This window comes from Alligator mississippiensis, chromosome 1 (genome assembly GCF_030867095.1).
Source record: "Alligator mississippiensis isolate rAllMis1 chromosome 1, rAllMis1, whole genome shotgun sequence".
Lineage (NCBI taxonomy): Eukaryota > Metazoa > Chordata > Crocodylia > Alligatoridae > Alligator > Alligator mississippiensis.
The window spans coordinates 241437230-241453320 of NC_081824.1; the positions used below are offsets into that span (position 1 = coordinate 241437230).

Here is a 16091-nt window from a genome sequence, read left to right on the forward strand (position 1 = left end):
AAATGTTTTTAAAAATCCTAAACTAAAGTCTCATGAACTGTTGTTGGAGCCATGCACTGTACCTGCACAGAACTACTGGTTTCAAACACAACAGCCACCTCCTCAGCAACACAGGTGGCCAGAAACACATTCTTCCATCCACCATTCTGTGTGTTAGCTTCACTGAACATAACCCGGGTGAAGAGACTAGAACTGCTCCTTGTTCTTTCACCGTGCTTTCACTTTTCATTGCAACTGGACTATTGTCAAACAATGTAGAAAGAGTCAGGCCAAGAATACAGAGCTCACTCTCAAAAGAATTAACATAATGACTCCATGTATATTCCTTTCTGCACCCCAGCTATCCCACAGCAACATCCATGCACACTTCCCATCTCTCTCATCTGGGGACATACATACATGCCCAGAGTAGCCCTGGTGCTGTTCCTCTCATGCATACTCACAATATCCCCCTCACACAGAAACAGTCACTTGTGCTCATATGCTCTCTCGTGCCAGACCCAGCGTAATCACACAGTTCTGCAGGTGCATCCATGCTGATACACACACAACACTTCTAGTCTCATAAAATCAGTAACTTGGTTGTGCAAAAACTCAAGAGTATGCCCAGGTCAGGGCTGTCCAACTTCTGGATGGCAGGACACATGTGAACATCACCCCTGTCGTACCAATGGTGCAAGTAACCCAGTTCCGCCCTGCCACATGAACAGCATGAGCAGCCTGGCTTCCCCTCACTGTGCCTGTAGCACAACCTCCCTTTGAGCCATAAGCACAGTGCAGACAGAATGGCCTTCTCTTGCTTCACAGGCAGCCAGGATCACCTCTGGCTCCACATGCAGCATCCTTCGACTGCCTGGCCCTGCTCCCCCAAGGAGCTGGGACAGGAACAGAAGTCGGAGGAAGAAGAGCTCAGAGACTCTGGCTGCTGTGGCAGCAATAGAGATGGGGGAGCAGCAGACAAGCAGGAGCTCAGGGGCCATGTATCAACCCCTTGCCAGATGGCTGTGGCCCACAGGCTGCCATTTGGACAACGCTGCCCTGGGTAGTACACTGTAATGGGGCCACTGTCAGAAGTTGGAGCAGTTAGACTTAGTATAGACACAAGTCTTGCCTAAAATCCAAGTCCCACAAAGACTTTTTATTTGAAGGAAGGGCCTTCAACTCTACTCTGGCTGTTGACAGTTCACAGCTTTATCTGAACTGCTGTTTCTAAGCAGTTCACCTTCCCTCTATACTGAAGCAAGCAGAACAGGTCCTCTCTCCTTCTGAACTACAGTTTTCACCTGAGAGCCAGCATATGATTTTGTGACTTCACAGCACAAAAGGAATCTGAGTCTCTTTCCCAGAGCTGCGCTTTACACTTAGAAGTTCTAAGCATGAAATAAAACTAGAGGGAAATCCAGCCATTTGACTAAATTTGGCATTTGATCCAACTACATACAAAACAAGTACCAGGGAAGAAGTTACCCAAGTACATTTCTTTTTTTAGACCAGGTGAGTAGTTGGGAAAAAGTTCTTGGCAAGTTTTGGGTGCAATCACCCTTCTTCAGGCATAGGGAATCTCTGCTAGTCTGAGACACCAAGGAATGAGAGAAGCTAAAAGTGTGGCAGGATGTCAGTGAGAATGCAAAGAGGTAGAAATTAGAAAGACAAATGGCAAAGCAGGTAAGGGAGGGGGAAGAAAGCAGGGAGGAAATAAAAAGGCCGAAGGGAGACATTACAGTGATAGAATACAAGGTAGAAAAGAGGCTGTCAGTGAAAAAAGAAATAGCAGATCAGGAAAACAGGAATGAGAGAAGCTAAAAGTGTGGCAGGATGTCAGTGAAAATATAAATAGGTAGAAATTAGAAAAACAAAATGTAAAGAAAGGAAGGGAATGGGAAGAAAGCAAGGGGAAAAAAGGCCAAAGGGAAACACTACAGTGGCAATAATGCAAGGTAAAAAGGAGGCTCTCAATGAAAAAGGAAATAGTTAGAAATTAGGAAAAGAAAGGGCACAATAGGGGATGGGTGTAAAGGTGGGGGAAAAGAAGAATGTAAGAGGTCAGGCCAGGCATGTACCTGGTGACCTGACCTCTTAGGGGAGTCCATTTAAATCAGGCAGTAAAGGGGGTTAACTTCATCAAAGCAAGGCCACTCAATTCATGATTGTTTTCTCTTCTGTGCAATGAAATGGGGAGTAAGCATGAAAAACTTCTTTTCCATGCCAAAGTGAGATGGCTTTCTCATGGAAAAGTGTTGACCTATCTGTTTGAACTCCATTCTGAGTTGCAGGTTATTCTCAGTAACTTTAATTTTGAGTTTTCAGATCGTTTCATGGATGAGCTGTGGTTGTCAAGGCTTGCCTAAATGGAAGAAATATTTACATGTCTCAATGAACTGACTGCTAGTCTACAAGGCCTGAAAACAACCCCTTTTAACGTTCATGACAAAACAAGAGCGTTTGTTAAAAACTTCAGTTTATTATTCCAGAACTAGAGCGAGGTAATTGTCAAGTGTTTCCAACATTAGATGGTTTTCTCACTGAAAACAAACTCAAATTTCACCCTGACCTGATCACTGACATTAAGGAGTATTGCTTTGGTCTAATCTCAAATTTCAGCAACTATTTCCCTGAAGATGTAACTAAAGAAAACTGGATCAGAAACCTGTTTTCACTTGAAGAAAACTGTTTGTCGAACTACTTCTCAGCTGAGAAAAGGGAGAAGCTAATAGAAGTTTCATGTGATGCTGAGATTCAGCTGGAGTTCAGAAGAATGCATCTTGGTGATTTTTGACTCAGAAGAAGAGAAAATAACCTCAAATTTCAGACAGGACATTGAATTTTTTTATTCCATTCTGCACAACGCATCCGTGTGAAATTGGATTTTCTGCTATGATTGCCATTAAAAGAAAATACAGTATGAAGCTAAATGTAGAACCAGACCTCAGGCTGAAATTAACCAAGATTTCACCAAACATCCAAATACTGTGCTATATCAAGCAAGCTCACCCCTCTCACTAAAGACATCCCAAAAAGCATCTTTGGACAGGTAAATTTACAGTCTTTTTTCCAATTTCCAATTGTTTTATAGATTCATAGATTCATAGAGTCGGAAGGGACCTCAGTGGGCCATCTAGTCCAACCCCCTGCCCCTGGCAGGCAAGAAAAGAGTCACCAACCCTGGGGTCATGTGAACCCAGCCAGGTAGGTGCCTGTCCAGTCTTCTCTTGAAGACCCCAAAGGACGGGGCAAGCACCACCTCACTTGGGATCCCATTCTAAATTCTGGCAACCCTGACCATGAAGAACTTTCTCCTAATGTTTAGCCTAAACTTTCTCTCTAGTAGCTTATGGCCATTGTTCCTTGTCATTCCAGGGGGTGCCCTGGTGAACAGAGACTGGTGAACAAGAAGACTGGAGTACAGGTTGTATTTTCTTCCATCCTTCCGGCTGGCAGCAGCCGGAGATGCCAGGGTGCCCGTATCAAGGAAGTCAACCGGCAGCTCCAGAGTTGGTGTCTTCAGGAGAGCTTCAGATTCTACAGCGATGACCAGCACTTCCAGGGAGGAGGCTTCCTGGGAGATGATGATCTTCATCTCTCTCTCAGAGGTAAGTATCTGTTCACCCACAGGTTGGCTGATCTCCTCTGAAGTGCTTTAAACTAGGCTCAACGAGGGTCGGGGAACCAGTGGTTGAAAAGCCCAGGGTTGGTAAACCACAAACAAGATGCCAGATTGCACCAGGTAAGTATTAAGGGGTTGGTAAGCTATAAACAAGGCACCAGACCACACCAGGTAAGTAATAAAGGGAACACATGCCATCAAGGCACAGGGGCACCAAGACCCCCCTTTGGGGGACTAAAATGTCTTTATACAGATGTCAGGAGTATGGGGAACAAGCAGGAGGAGCTCACACTCTTGCTTGCTAGCACCCAGTATGACCTAGTCGGACTAACCAAAACATGGTGGGATTCTACACACGACTGGGTGGTAGGCACTGAGGGGTATAGGTTGTATAGGCGCGACAGAGTGGGGAAAAAAGGTGGGAGGGTAGTACTCTATGTTAAGGAGCAGTATACATCTTCCACCATTAAGGCGGGAGTGGAGGAGGGGAACACCGAGGCACTGTGGGTCAGAATTCAGGGAGGGCCAGGGGAAAAGGACTTAGTTGTGGGGGTCTACTACAGGTCTCCTCATCAGGATCAAGAGCTAGACGATGTATTCTCTGGGCAGCTACCAGACGCCACACAGGCGAGGGAGGGGTGGTCATGGGAGATCTAAACTACCCAGATATCTGCTGGGAGGAGCAGACAGCCAAAACAAGCCGCTCACAGAGGTTCTTACACTGTATGCAGGACCTCCACCTAACCCAGGTGGTGTCTAGTCCCACCAGGGATAGCGCCTTGCTTGACCTGGTCTTAGCAACAGGGGATGGTCTCGTGGGAAACATGTGATTTCACGGTAGCCTGGGAGATACTGACCATCACTTGGTCAAGTTCACTATCCAGCGAAGGGTGGGTAAAGTAACTAGTGGGGCTAAGGTGTTGGACTTCAGAAGGGCCAACTTTAGCAAGCTTAAAAGGCTAGTTAGTGAGGGGATGCAAATCAGGAACACAGAGCAAATGGGGTTCCAGGGGGGTTGGAGGTATCTCAAGGGAGTGATCCTTGGGGCTCAAAAGGAGTCTATCCCATTACGTAGGAAGGGAGGTAAGGGGGCAAAAAAGCCCCCTTGGCTGAACAGGGAACTCCAGGAGAGTCTGGGGGCAAAGAAAGAGATGTATAGGCAATGGAAGCAGGGAGCAGCCACCAAAGAGGAATATATCTCCCTGGCGCGCTATTGCAGGGAATCAGTTAGACAGGCCAAGGCAGGGCTTGAGCTCAGGCTGGCTTCAACAATCAAGGACAATAAAAAGTCCTTCTTCAGGTATAGAGCAGGCAAAAGGAAAGCTCAGAGCAACATAGGGCCCCTGCAGGACAAATCAGGACAGTTGGTGGTTGACATGGGGAAAAAAGCAGAGCTCTTCAATGAGTTCTTCGCTTCAGTATTTCTATGTACCGACCAAGCCAATTCCCCCACCTCGATCATTGACAGATGTCCACAGGGCACCAGTCCGCCTACGGTTAGTTCTGAAATAGTTAAGGCGCTCCTGGAGGAGCTGGATGGGTATAAATCAGCAGGCCCGGATGACCTCCATCCATGGCTGCTGAAAGAATTGGCCAGTGTCATAGCTGAGCCGCTGATACAGCTGTTCGAGCACTCGTGATGCTCCGGCCAGGTCCCTGAGGACTGGAGAAGGGCCAATGTGGTGCCCATTTTCAAGAAAAGGAGAAGGGATGAGCCAGGTAACTTCAGGTCAGTCAGTCTTACCTCTATTCCTGGGAAAATGCTAGAGAAAATAATCAAAGAACACATTTGTGCAGGCCCAGCAGGGGAAACCAGCACGGGTCTGTCACAGGTAGATCCTGCCTGACAAACCTTGTAGCCTTCTATGACCAGGTCACATACTGCCTGGATGTGGAAGCTGAGGCTGATGTCATCTTCCTGGACTTTAGGAAGGCCTTTGACACAGTTTCGCACCCTATCCTCATTGGGAAGCTAGCAGACTGTGGAGTGGATGCCTACACGGTCAGGTGAGTGGCTTAGGGACCGCACCCAGAGAGTGGTGGTGGATGGTTCCTTCTCGGCCTGGAGGGAGGTGGGCAGTGGGGTCCAGCAGGGTTCGGTCCTCAGACCGGTATTATTTAATATCTTCATCAGCGATTTGGACGAGGACGTGGAGAGCACCCTCTCTAAGTTCTCTGATGATACCAAGTTATGGGGCAAAGTTAGTACACCGGAGGGCAGGCAGCAGGTTCAGGCTGACCTGGACAGGTTGGATCAATGGGCAGAGAGAAATAGGATACAATTTAATAAAGATAAATGTAAGATACTCCACCTGGGAAGGAGGAATCCCCATCACACCTATTGGTTAGGGAGTGTCCTTCTCAGCAGCTCAGAAGCAGAGAGGGATCTTGGAGTCATAATTGACTCCAAGATGAACATGCTCCGGCAGTGTAACGAGACCATCAACAAGGCCAATCACACCTTGTCATGCATTAGCAGGTGCATGACTAATAGAACAAAGGAGGTGATGCTCCCCCTCTATGCGGCACTGGTCAGGCTGCAGTTGGAGTATTGTGTCCAGTTTTGCGCACCACACTTCAAGAGGGACACAGGGAATCTCAAGAGGGTCCAGAGGAGGGCCACTCGCATAATTAGTGGCCTTCGGGAAACACCCTACCCGGGAAGGTTGAGAGAGCTGAATCTCTTCAGCCTTCACAAGAGACGGCTGAGGGGAGATCTTGTGGCCGCCTATACATTTATTAGGAGAGGTCCACGGGGAATAGGGGAAGCGTTGTTTACTAAGGCGCCCCAGGAAGTGACTAGGAATAATGGGTGTAAACTAGTTGAGAGTGGATTTAGGTTAGATATTAGGAAGAAGTTTTTCATAGTAAGGGTGGCCAGGATCTGGAATGGGCTTCCAAGAGAGGTGGTGCTATCACCTAGCTTGGAGGGCTTCAAGAGGAGGCTAGATAGTCACCTGGCTGGGGTCATCTGACCTCGGTCCTCTTTCCTGCTAGGGGCAGGGGGTCAGACACAATGATCCATTGTGGTCCCTTCTGACTCTACAATCTATAAATCTATGAATCGTCGCCTACTACATGTTGCTCTCCCCTTATGAATTTGTACACCACCACAAGGTCCCCTCTCAGCCTTCTCTTGAAGAGACTAAACAGGTTAAGGTCCCTTAACCTTTCCTCATAGGGCCTTCCCTGCAGGCCTTTAATCAGGTGAGTGGCTCTTCTTTGGACCCTCTCCAGGTTGTCTGCATCCTGCTTGAACTGCACCATCCAGAACTGGACACAGTACTCCAGCTGCGGTCTGACCAGTGCCACACAGAGGGGGAGAATCACTTCCCTTGACCTGTTTGTGAAGCACCTACAGATGCATGACAAGGTGCGATTGGCTCTGCTAACTGCTTCATCACATTGGCGACTCATATTCATCCTGGAGTCAGCAGTGACTCCAAGATCTTTTTCTGCCTCAGTGAAGCTGAGAAGGTCACCCCTCAACCTGTAGGTATGATGGCAGTTCTTTATCCCTAGATGCAGCACCTTGTACTTGTCCTTATTGAATAGCATCCTGTTGCTCTCTGCCCACTTGCCCAGCCTGTCTAGGTCGGCCTGGATCTGGTTCCTTCTCTCCACAGTGTTAGCTGCACCCCATAATTTTGTGTCATCCACGAATTTGGACAGGGTGCTTCCCACCCCTTCATCCAGATCACTGATGAAGATGTTGAACAGCACTGGCCACAGAACTGAGCCCTGAGGGACTCCACTGCCCGCATCTTTCCAGGTTGACACTGACCCATCAACTACCACCCTCTGAGTGCAACCCTTGAACCAACTTGCTACCCAGTCTACCATGTAATCATCCAAAGCAAATCCCCTCAGTTTATTTATAAGTATGGCTACCGTAACTGATAAAACAATGTTTTACAATTACTAAAGGTTTTGATGTTGTTTTAATACGTAGCTTGTTACCTGTGTGTGTGAAATATTTGTCGATGGTACTTAAGGCTGTATCATTTTAAATTGGTGGTATTCAGTCTGTCAGAGTTTGGGAACCACTGGCTTAAGAGAGCAATCTGCCAATAAAGAAAACAGCAGCTGTTCAGAGTCTATTTCTCTGCGTTACCAGGAAGAAATATAGGAGTCCATTTTCCCTGGAGCGGCAGAAGCCTCACCTTCACCACCTAGTGGTAGATCATAGTTATAGCTGTGTTGCCATTTATTGTTATGGGAAGTGGATTGTGACCAGAAGGAAACCCATTGGGTTATACAAGGGAAACTGTTTTAAAGGGTTATAACAAGGTGAATTTACTTATTTAGGTAGTTTAACACAAGTGGGACTTCCCAGTGTGCTGGAATTATCCACCTAATGTTGTAGAAGAAAACCCCCCACAATTCGCACACCACTGTTTATGACATATCACTTCTCCCTCGAACCCATACAGAAAATCCTCAAACAATTGCAACCCATCCTAGAAAGAGACCCTATTCTTAAAGAGATCTTCCCAGAGCCACCCATCCTAGCCTTCAAGCAAGCACTGAACCTCGCTAACCTCATCACCAGAAGCAAACTTCCTCAGGCCCAAAACACACTGAATAGATCCAGACCATGCCATGACAAGAAATGCAAAACCTGCCAACACAGCTCCATCACTCCCACAATTACTACACCCCACAACAGAGCCATCAACATTCCCGGACCTTACAGCTGCACCCCAAGAAATGTAATATCCAATGCACCAAATGCCCTGAAGGAAAATATGTAGGAGAGACCAAACAACAACTGCAAACCAGAATGAATGCACACCGGAAATCTATCAAAGACAGGAATACGCAATTACCTGTGGGGGCACATTTCTCACAAGAAAACCACTCTCCTCAATCTCTCAGTTACAATCCTCAAAGGAAACTTACAAAACTCTTCCCAGAGATGAGCCTATGAACTACACTTCATCAACTTCCTGGATACTAAAAATCATGGACTAAATATAGACATTGGATTTATGACACATTATAACCTACCTGACATCTGACTTCCCAGGTAGCTCTCCACTATCTATCCTCCTTCTCTCCCCCTCACCCAGCCTGTCTCTCACTCATTGACTCCTCAATCTACATCTTCACTGACTGCCTATCTTGTATGCATATCAGCCCAGCCTCTGGCTTCTTTACTTTTAATTCCATCCAGGAAGAGCACACACCAACTGCTGAAACTTCCTCAGCCTGATGAAGGGTTTTTGAACCCGAAAGCTTGCTTAAAAATTGTTTTCCAACTATTTACATTGGTCTAATAAAAGATATCAGATTCACCCAAAGAAAATTGTCTGCCAATGTCCTTAGACCAACACAGCTATAACCTATACCCCTGTACCTGGAAAACACTATTTTAACCCTGTTCACTCTGAGCTGGTTCAATGTTTTATGTAAATACCAAACATTCCATGATATGCATCTGGTCAGTCCTCCAGGCAACCCACACTACATTACTCCTCATCTCCACCATCCTCCCCTCCTCCCCTCCCTCTTCCCCCACACTGCTGCAACAGGTACACAGCCATAACTCTAATGCCATTTTCTTTTCCTTTTGTTGGCACTTTTTTATTAATAAGCTCCCCTGTACTACTTGTTCAGTACAAGCTATCTTTCTAACAACTGGCTGTGTTCTCACTCCTTACCCTACTGTTCCTCCTTATTATGTCCTGCTAGCCCTGTGGAACTTAAAAGCTTGGGTCCTAGCATTCCCCCCTCCCCCACAAAGCTAGGCAAGTGAACAGCAGACTTAGGTCGTTTGCAGGCTCTTGAAGCTTACTGCATTTTTAGAAGGGGAAAAGCACAAAAGTGAGGATGCCTCCAGTCACAGGTCTCCTGCCTCCTGGGACACCCAAAGCACAAGCCCCCAAAGCACCCCTGGGACACAAGCCCCCACTCACCCACTATGAGGCATACTGAGCTGGGCACTCACTCATAGAATCATAGAACATTAGGGTTAGAAGGGACCTCAGGAAGTCATCTAGTCCAGCCCCCTGCTCAAAGCAGGACCAGCCCCAACTAGATCATTCCAATCAGGGTATGTAGAGCTGGGCCTTAAAAACCTCCAAGTATTCCACCACCTCTTTAGGTAACCATTCCAGTGCTTCAGCTTGCTCTGTCATCTGCCACCACTGAGAACAGTCTAGCTCCATCCTCTTTGGAACCCCGCTTCAGGTAGTTAAAGGCTGCTATCAAATTCCCTGTCAGTCTTCTCTTCTCCAGACTAAATAAGCCCAGTTCCCTCAACCTCTCCTCAGAAGTCATGTGCCCCAGTCCCCTAACCATTTTTGTTGCCTTCTGCTGGACTCTTTCCAACTTGTCCACATCCTTTCTGTACTAGACACAGTACTTCAGATGTGACCTCACCAGTGCAGAACAGAGGGGAATAATTACTTCCCTTGATCTGCTGGCAAAGCTCCTACTGATGCAGCCCAGTATGCTGGTAGCCTTCTTGGCAACAAGGGCACACTGTTGGCTTATTCAGCTTATTGTTCATTGTAACCCCCAGGTCCTTTTCTGGAGAGCTGCTGCTTAGCCAGTTGGTCCCAAGCCTGTAGCAGTTCATGGGATTCTTCCATTCTAAGTGCAGGACTTTGTTCTTGTCCTTTTTGAACCTTATGAGATTTCTTTCAGTCCAATCCTCCAATTTGCCTAGGTCACTCTGAATCCTTGCCCTACCCTCCAGCATACTTTCCCCCAACTTGGTGTCATCTGCGAACTTGCCTACAGTGCAATCCATCCCATCTTCCAGATTGTTAATGAAGATATTGATGAAAACCAGCTGCAGGACTGACCCCTGGGGCACTCCACTTGATACTGGCTGCCAATTAGACCTTGAGCCATTGATCACTACCCATTGAGCCTGATGATCCAGCCACTTCCTATTCACTTTACAGTCCATTTATCCAACCCATACTTCCTTAGTTTGCTTGCAAAAATTCTGTGGGAGACCATATCAATAGCTTTACTGAAGTCAAAGTATATCATGTCCACTGTTTGCTTTCCCTTCATCCACAAACCCAGTCATCTTATCACAGAAGGCAATTAGGTTGGTCAGGCATGACTTGCTCTTGGTGAATCCATGCTGACTATTCCTGATCAGTTCCTTCTCCTCCAAGTGCTTATGAATGGATTCCTTGAGAACCTGCTCCATGATTTTTCACTCTCACCCCTTGGAATTGGAGCCACAGCACATCACACAAATGTGAACCCGTCCCCAATGAGTGACATTTGAGAATGGTTCAGTTGCTATGTTGTGTCCACACTCTCACAGTACGCAGCCTGATTTGCATGAGGTGATGCAGCACATTTACATAGCTCCCACCAAACACTACTGTTTCCTTCCATTGTGAGCCTTCTTAATTCCAGGCCCAGCTTCCTGAAGAAAGTGCATTACATACAGGGTATGTAGTGTGTTTCATGCTTCTTTTGTGCACCTTTAACACCAATACAGAGGGCCTTGGAGCTGGATACAATCTACATGAAACAAAACATACACCTGCACCTCTTACTATTATCTTGCATTTGACTGGTCTCAATGACTATTGCCAATATATACTATCTGACCCTAAGTTCATGTATTACACAGTTGCACACAGATGCCATAGAAAAGCCACACCTACAGCCAGGCGATCTCTGTATTTTTCTGTGCTGACCTTCGATCAGTTTTTCTGTGCTGAACTTCCTTTTGTTGTCTATCCCAACTTTCCAATCCATCACAATCCTTTCAAATTCTACTTCTATCTTCTGAAGTGTTTGCAAACATTCTCAGGTTCATGTAATCTGCAAATTTAATCATGAAGCTTTCCATTCTGATATGAAAATAGAATGTCATGAGGGACTATAGCAAAAGCCTTACTCAAAAAATCCAAGTATGATCTATCCACTGACTTCTCTTCATCCACCCAACTACTTATTTTGTCAAAAGAGATTGCATTGGTTTGGCATGATTTGTTCTTAAATAATTCATGCTGTTTGCTAGTGATCAACCTTTCCTCCTCCAGTTGTTTACAAATTAACTTCTTTATAAATTTCCTCCAGTAACTTCCAGTGTATCATTAATGTCTTGTTGCTGAACTAATGATTCCTGTCACTCCAGGATCCAGAGAAGGGATTGATTTGTACTAGAGTTGTAGGAGAGGATATCCATGAGAGCCATTTACTTCACACTTTTTTAAATCCAAACAATGGTCCCCTGGAAAATATGTACATTCTCAGGAGGCTGAGAAAAGAAGTAACATCCTTTGCTACTCACCTGCCACAGGCAGAAATAAGAAATAAGTAGAAAAGTTGATTGGGAGTACACAGTCCTGCTGTATCTCTTTGTATGTGTTGACTTGTGACCCTTGTTCCATTTGTTGGTTTTCATGGTGACACTATTTCCCTGTGGCCATCTCAGTGGCAGTTTTGGCACTCAAGTGCAGGTAGTCAGACTGTCTCCCAGGAGGGTGGATGCACACGTAGTATGCACATTATGCATGTATGCTGAGCATTCACAGAAGGCTACGCACTGGCTACATACACACCCAGCTACGTGTACCCACCCCTTGTGGACACATAAGGGCCAAAAGTGTAGGTAGCTGAAATGCCTGGCATGACTAGTGGCTGCAAGACTCTGGAGGAGGAGGACCCTCCAATGTTTATGCAGCAACTGCTGAGTGTCTCAGGCACCTTCACAGGCAGAGGTCTTCCCTCCTTAACCAGAAGGCATTTGCACTTGGGTCTCTGACTTCCCAGCACAGCTCTCTATCCACTAAGCCACAGGTCAGGCATTATCTAAGTACTTCACCAGTGCTCCTTTTGAAGCTGGATCCCTAGGCAGCTACAAAAGGGAGATATGCAGGGTCAAAGAGAAACAAGCAAGCCAGTAGGTGTGAAGTTTGTTGAAGTGGCTTCTGGCCTGAATAAAGAGGGGCACTGGGTTTTAGCTGGCAGCCTTATCCCCAGTGAGGCAAAAGCTTCCTCCTGCCATGGCCCTCCTTCCATTTTTCTAATAATCATAACACATGCAAAAAAGTGGTTCAGCCTCAAAAGTTGTGTTAGAGAGAGCACTGGGCAGTGCTTGATCTGTGGCACAATGGTTAGCACATTATGCAAGTCCAGGTTCTGGACAAAAAGTGCACAGAAGCACTTCCTGGTTTAATGCCCCAAACATGTAACTTCTGGGGTGAAAACATGGGATGGGGGTGTTCTCCACCACTTCTTGTGTTGCAGGACTTCCGCTTAGGTATGTACTCATCCATCCATATAGGGTTATGCATCCAAGAATAGAATGGCTACTTGCATGTAAGAGCCAAAGATGCCATATACACAACTAAAAACTTGCCAAATAGATGATCATAGGGAAACAGAATTCCATTCCAGATGCTTGGGAGACTTTCACTAATATGCAAATCCCAGGCCCCAGCAGAATAACACATTTGTGCCTTGCACTGAACACCTTGTGGTACAGGGGCAGTCCCTCCCTGATCATCTGAAAAAAGCACAGCGTTTAATGACAGAGTCTACTCCATTTTAGGTATCTAAGTAGAGCTGGCCAAGTGCAATTCTATTCCATCCTGTTCAAGGACCTGAAAATCCATTAATGCATTCATTTGTGTAACACACTGGGGAGGAACCACCTGACATCTACACTAAGGGACAGAAACAGGGTGGCACAGAATTGAACTTAGGTGCCTAAGTCCACTTACAGCACCTAATAGATGGAATAGAATCTGGCCCTTAATGAACACTTCTCCAGATAGACACAAAATAATAGTAATGAAGGTGATTGAAGTAAATTTTGTGGTATATGCATGCATATACATGCATATTGATTTGAGTTACTAGATGTTTCTAACTGTGAAGTTAAAAATTCTGTGTTTAAAATAAGATTCATTTCTAATGAGCTGTTTTGTGCCCTGTATTCCCCCAGATCTTCCCAAAAAACAGCAGGTAGTGACATCAATTGGCACCACCTATACTGCTCTCAAGCATGCAGAGAACTGGGAGAGCATTCCTGGTGCTCTGCACTGCCTAAGTTATTGCCAAGAAATTACAGGAATGCAACGGGAAGGTTTAATGAAAAGGTGCCACTATGTACGCACTCTTTGCTTACACATGCACTGAAACAGTACCAATAACTCCAGTGTGGGTGCAGTTGGTAACAAGATGTGCTTAGCCCTGGTCTGATATTAAGAAGCACATCTAAAAGTTTAAAGCATCTGCAAGTGTGGAACATTTCCCAAGGGCATCAGAGTTGAGAATGGCAAAATTCTCTATCATAGACAAAATGTGGACATAGCAGAGCCAAAAACCAAAGTAAAATGGATGAGCCGGGGTTCTTTTGCACAGCTTACCTGTCTCTGTGGACCAGTGGGCTCGGATTCCCGCCTCCGCTGTCGGATAGCTGGTGCTATGTGTAGTGGGGACTGAGCAGGACTTCCAGGCTGCTGTTCATGTTTACTGTCAGACACTGTTTGAGAGAGTCCTTCGTGCCTGTGTGAACTGTCCTCCTCAGTCACAGGCTGCATACTCCGTGTTTTCCCTTCATGGATCTTTGGCCTGACCACAGCTTCTGTGCTCAAGCGCCTCCTCTCCTCACCCTCTTCAATGGGTCTCAGCTCCTCAGGTTCTTCATCAGTAGTTCCCGAAGTACTGGGCTCAGCACCTGGGTGAAAGTCCTTCAGCTCAGTCTCCTTGTCAATGATAACCCACTCTTTACTATCAAAATCCTCCTCCTCTGCCAGGGGCACTGAGCGGAAAGCATTGCTGAGGGCTTCATGTTCTACTGACGCAGAAACATCCATCCTACCACTTGCCTGCCGGTCTGCTTGGCCAGTGTCAATGGATAGCATCTGCGCTGGCTGGGAGGAACAGACTAGTCGTGAAGGAGAACCAGGTAAATCCACTCGAGATCTGAAAACAAGAAAAAAAGCTCTTAAAAACCAGTAAGGTTTCTACCCAAGATTAAATATTACAAGAACCAAGAGGAAACTGGGATGGTCTCATAGAAAACTTGAACAATCCCTCTGAATCCTTGTCTAACTCACTTAAAAATACAAGCCTAATTCTAAACCAAAACATTTCAATGTTTAAAACCTATAATTATGCAATGAAATCCCATCCTGACCTGTTCAGAATAGACCAGTATCAGTATTTCTTCTTTTTGTACATTACTACACGAGAGGATTGGGGAGCACAGTGAGTTTCTGACTCCAGAGTACTTCTTCCTTCTGGGGAGAACATAGGGAAACATTCTCCAGGTTACTCTCTCTCTGCACAGTTCTGTCAGGTACACAGTTTCCTGTACACTGATCATTTGATCTTCAGTCCAGACTAAAGAAGTGCTTTGAAGATAACTGGAATGCTTTTTGCTCATTTCAAACTGGAGAGCTCCATAGGCTTTAACTGGAGAGCTCCACAGGCAGAACTGGTTCCAAGAAAAAGTGAAAGTGCAGGTGCATGATATTAATCCTATCTGATATGTAAGCCATCTTCAAATATCTAAATGCAGGGTAGGGCTCAGTACTGCACATATGCAAACTACAACTAGAGCAAATAAAGCAGGCATTTGGGATGATGAAATGAACAGACAGAAAATCAGAAGCCAACAGGAGGGCCACAGGCAACCCACAGCAGCCTGCCCTGATTCTGCAGCTTCTCTCTGGCACTGCCTTGCTGTACGCCTGCCAGTCCTGCACCATGCCCCTGTGCTGGGTGCTGCAGACAGCTGCCCAGGCCTAGCATCACCAGAACTGCCATGCAGAGGCAATGAGCTGTCAAGGGAGACATGCTGGCATCATCCCCAATGCTAGACATGACCTACTAGGACCCCAACTGGTCCTAAGTGGAGACTGCAGACCTGATTACGCTGTGGGGTGAGGCTGAGGTCCTCAGCCAGTTTGTGTGGGGTGGGCACTCCAACACCCACATTTAAAAGGGGCTGTTGGACTGTTTGTGGGAGCACGGGCACAGACAATCAGTGCACCAGTGCTACATAAAGGTTAAGGCCTTGAAGGCACAGTGAGTCACTGTCACAGACCACAACCGCCTGTCAGGGACTGCCCACAAAACATCACCATAGCAATGCAACATAGTGGGGGTCTCATTGCTACAATGAGTGTCAGAAGCCAAAAGGAGGGCTGGGCAGATGACAGATACCTACACCCAGAGTAAGGGAAAAGGAGTAAGGGAAAATGATACCCTAGAAGATGCTCAGACCACCAAAACAAAGGAGACCCAGAGAGTCACATGCACAAGTCTCACAAGGCAGAAACAAAGCAGGTTTATATAGTGTAAGCTCAGGGCCTGGCTTTTAACATCCACTCTTACAATTCACCCCTGCAAAATCTTGCAGTTGAAGATATCTGATGCTCCCTAGTAGAAAACTTCAATAGGGAATGGATGGAATGCTTAAAATTTCTGTTTATATTAGAGTAGTGCTTAGAAATTTGAGCCAAGACCAGTGGCAGGGATGACGGAGATACAA

General features: G+C 46.2%; 1 protein-coding gene across 3 annotated transcripts in view; it reads right to left on the bottom strand.

The window, feature by feature from the left end:
* TTBK1 (tau tubulin kinase 1) overlaps positions 1 to 16091 on the bottom strand; it is a 291426-nt gene that overhangs the window by 41130 nt on the left and 234205 nt on the right. For all 3 annotated transcript variants that reach the window (XM_059720348.1, XM_059720349.1, XM_019476573.2), the window contains one exon: positions 13960 to 14518. In XM_059720348.1, coding sequence (XP_059576331.1) covers positions 13960 to 14518 — 559 coding nt within the window. The remainder of the gene's footprint in view (positions 1 to 13959; positions 14519 to 16091) is intronic.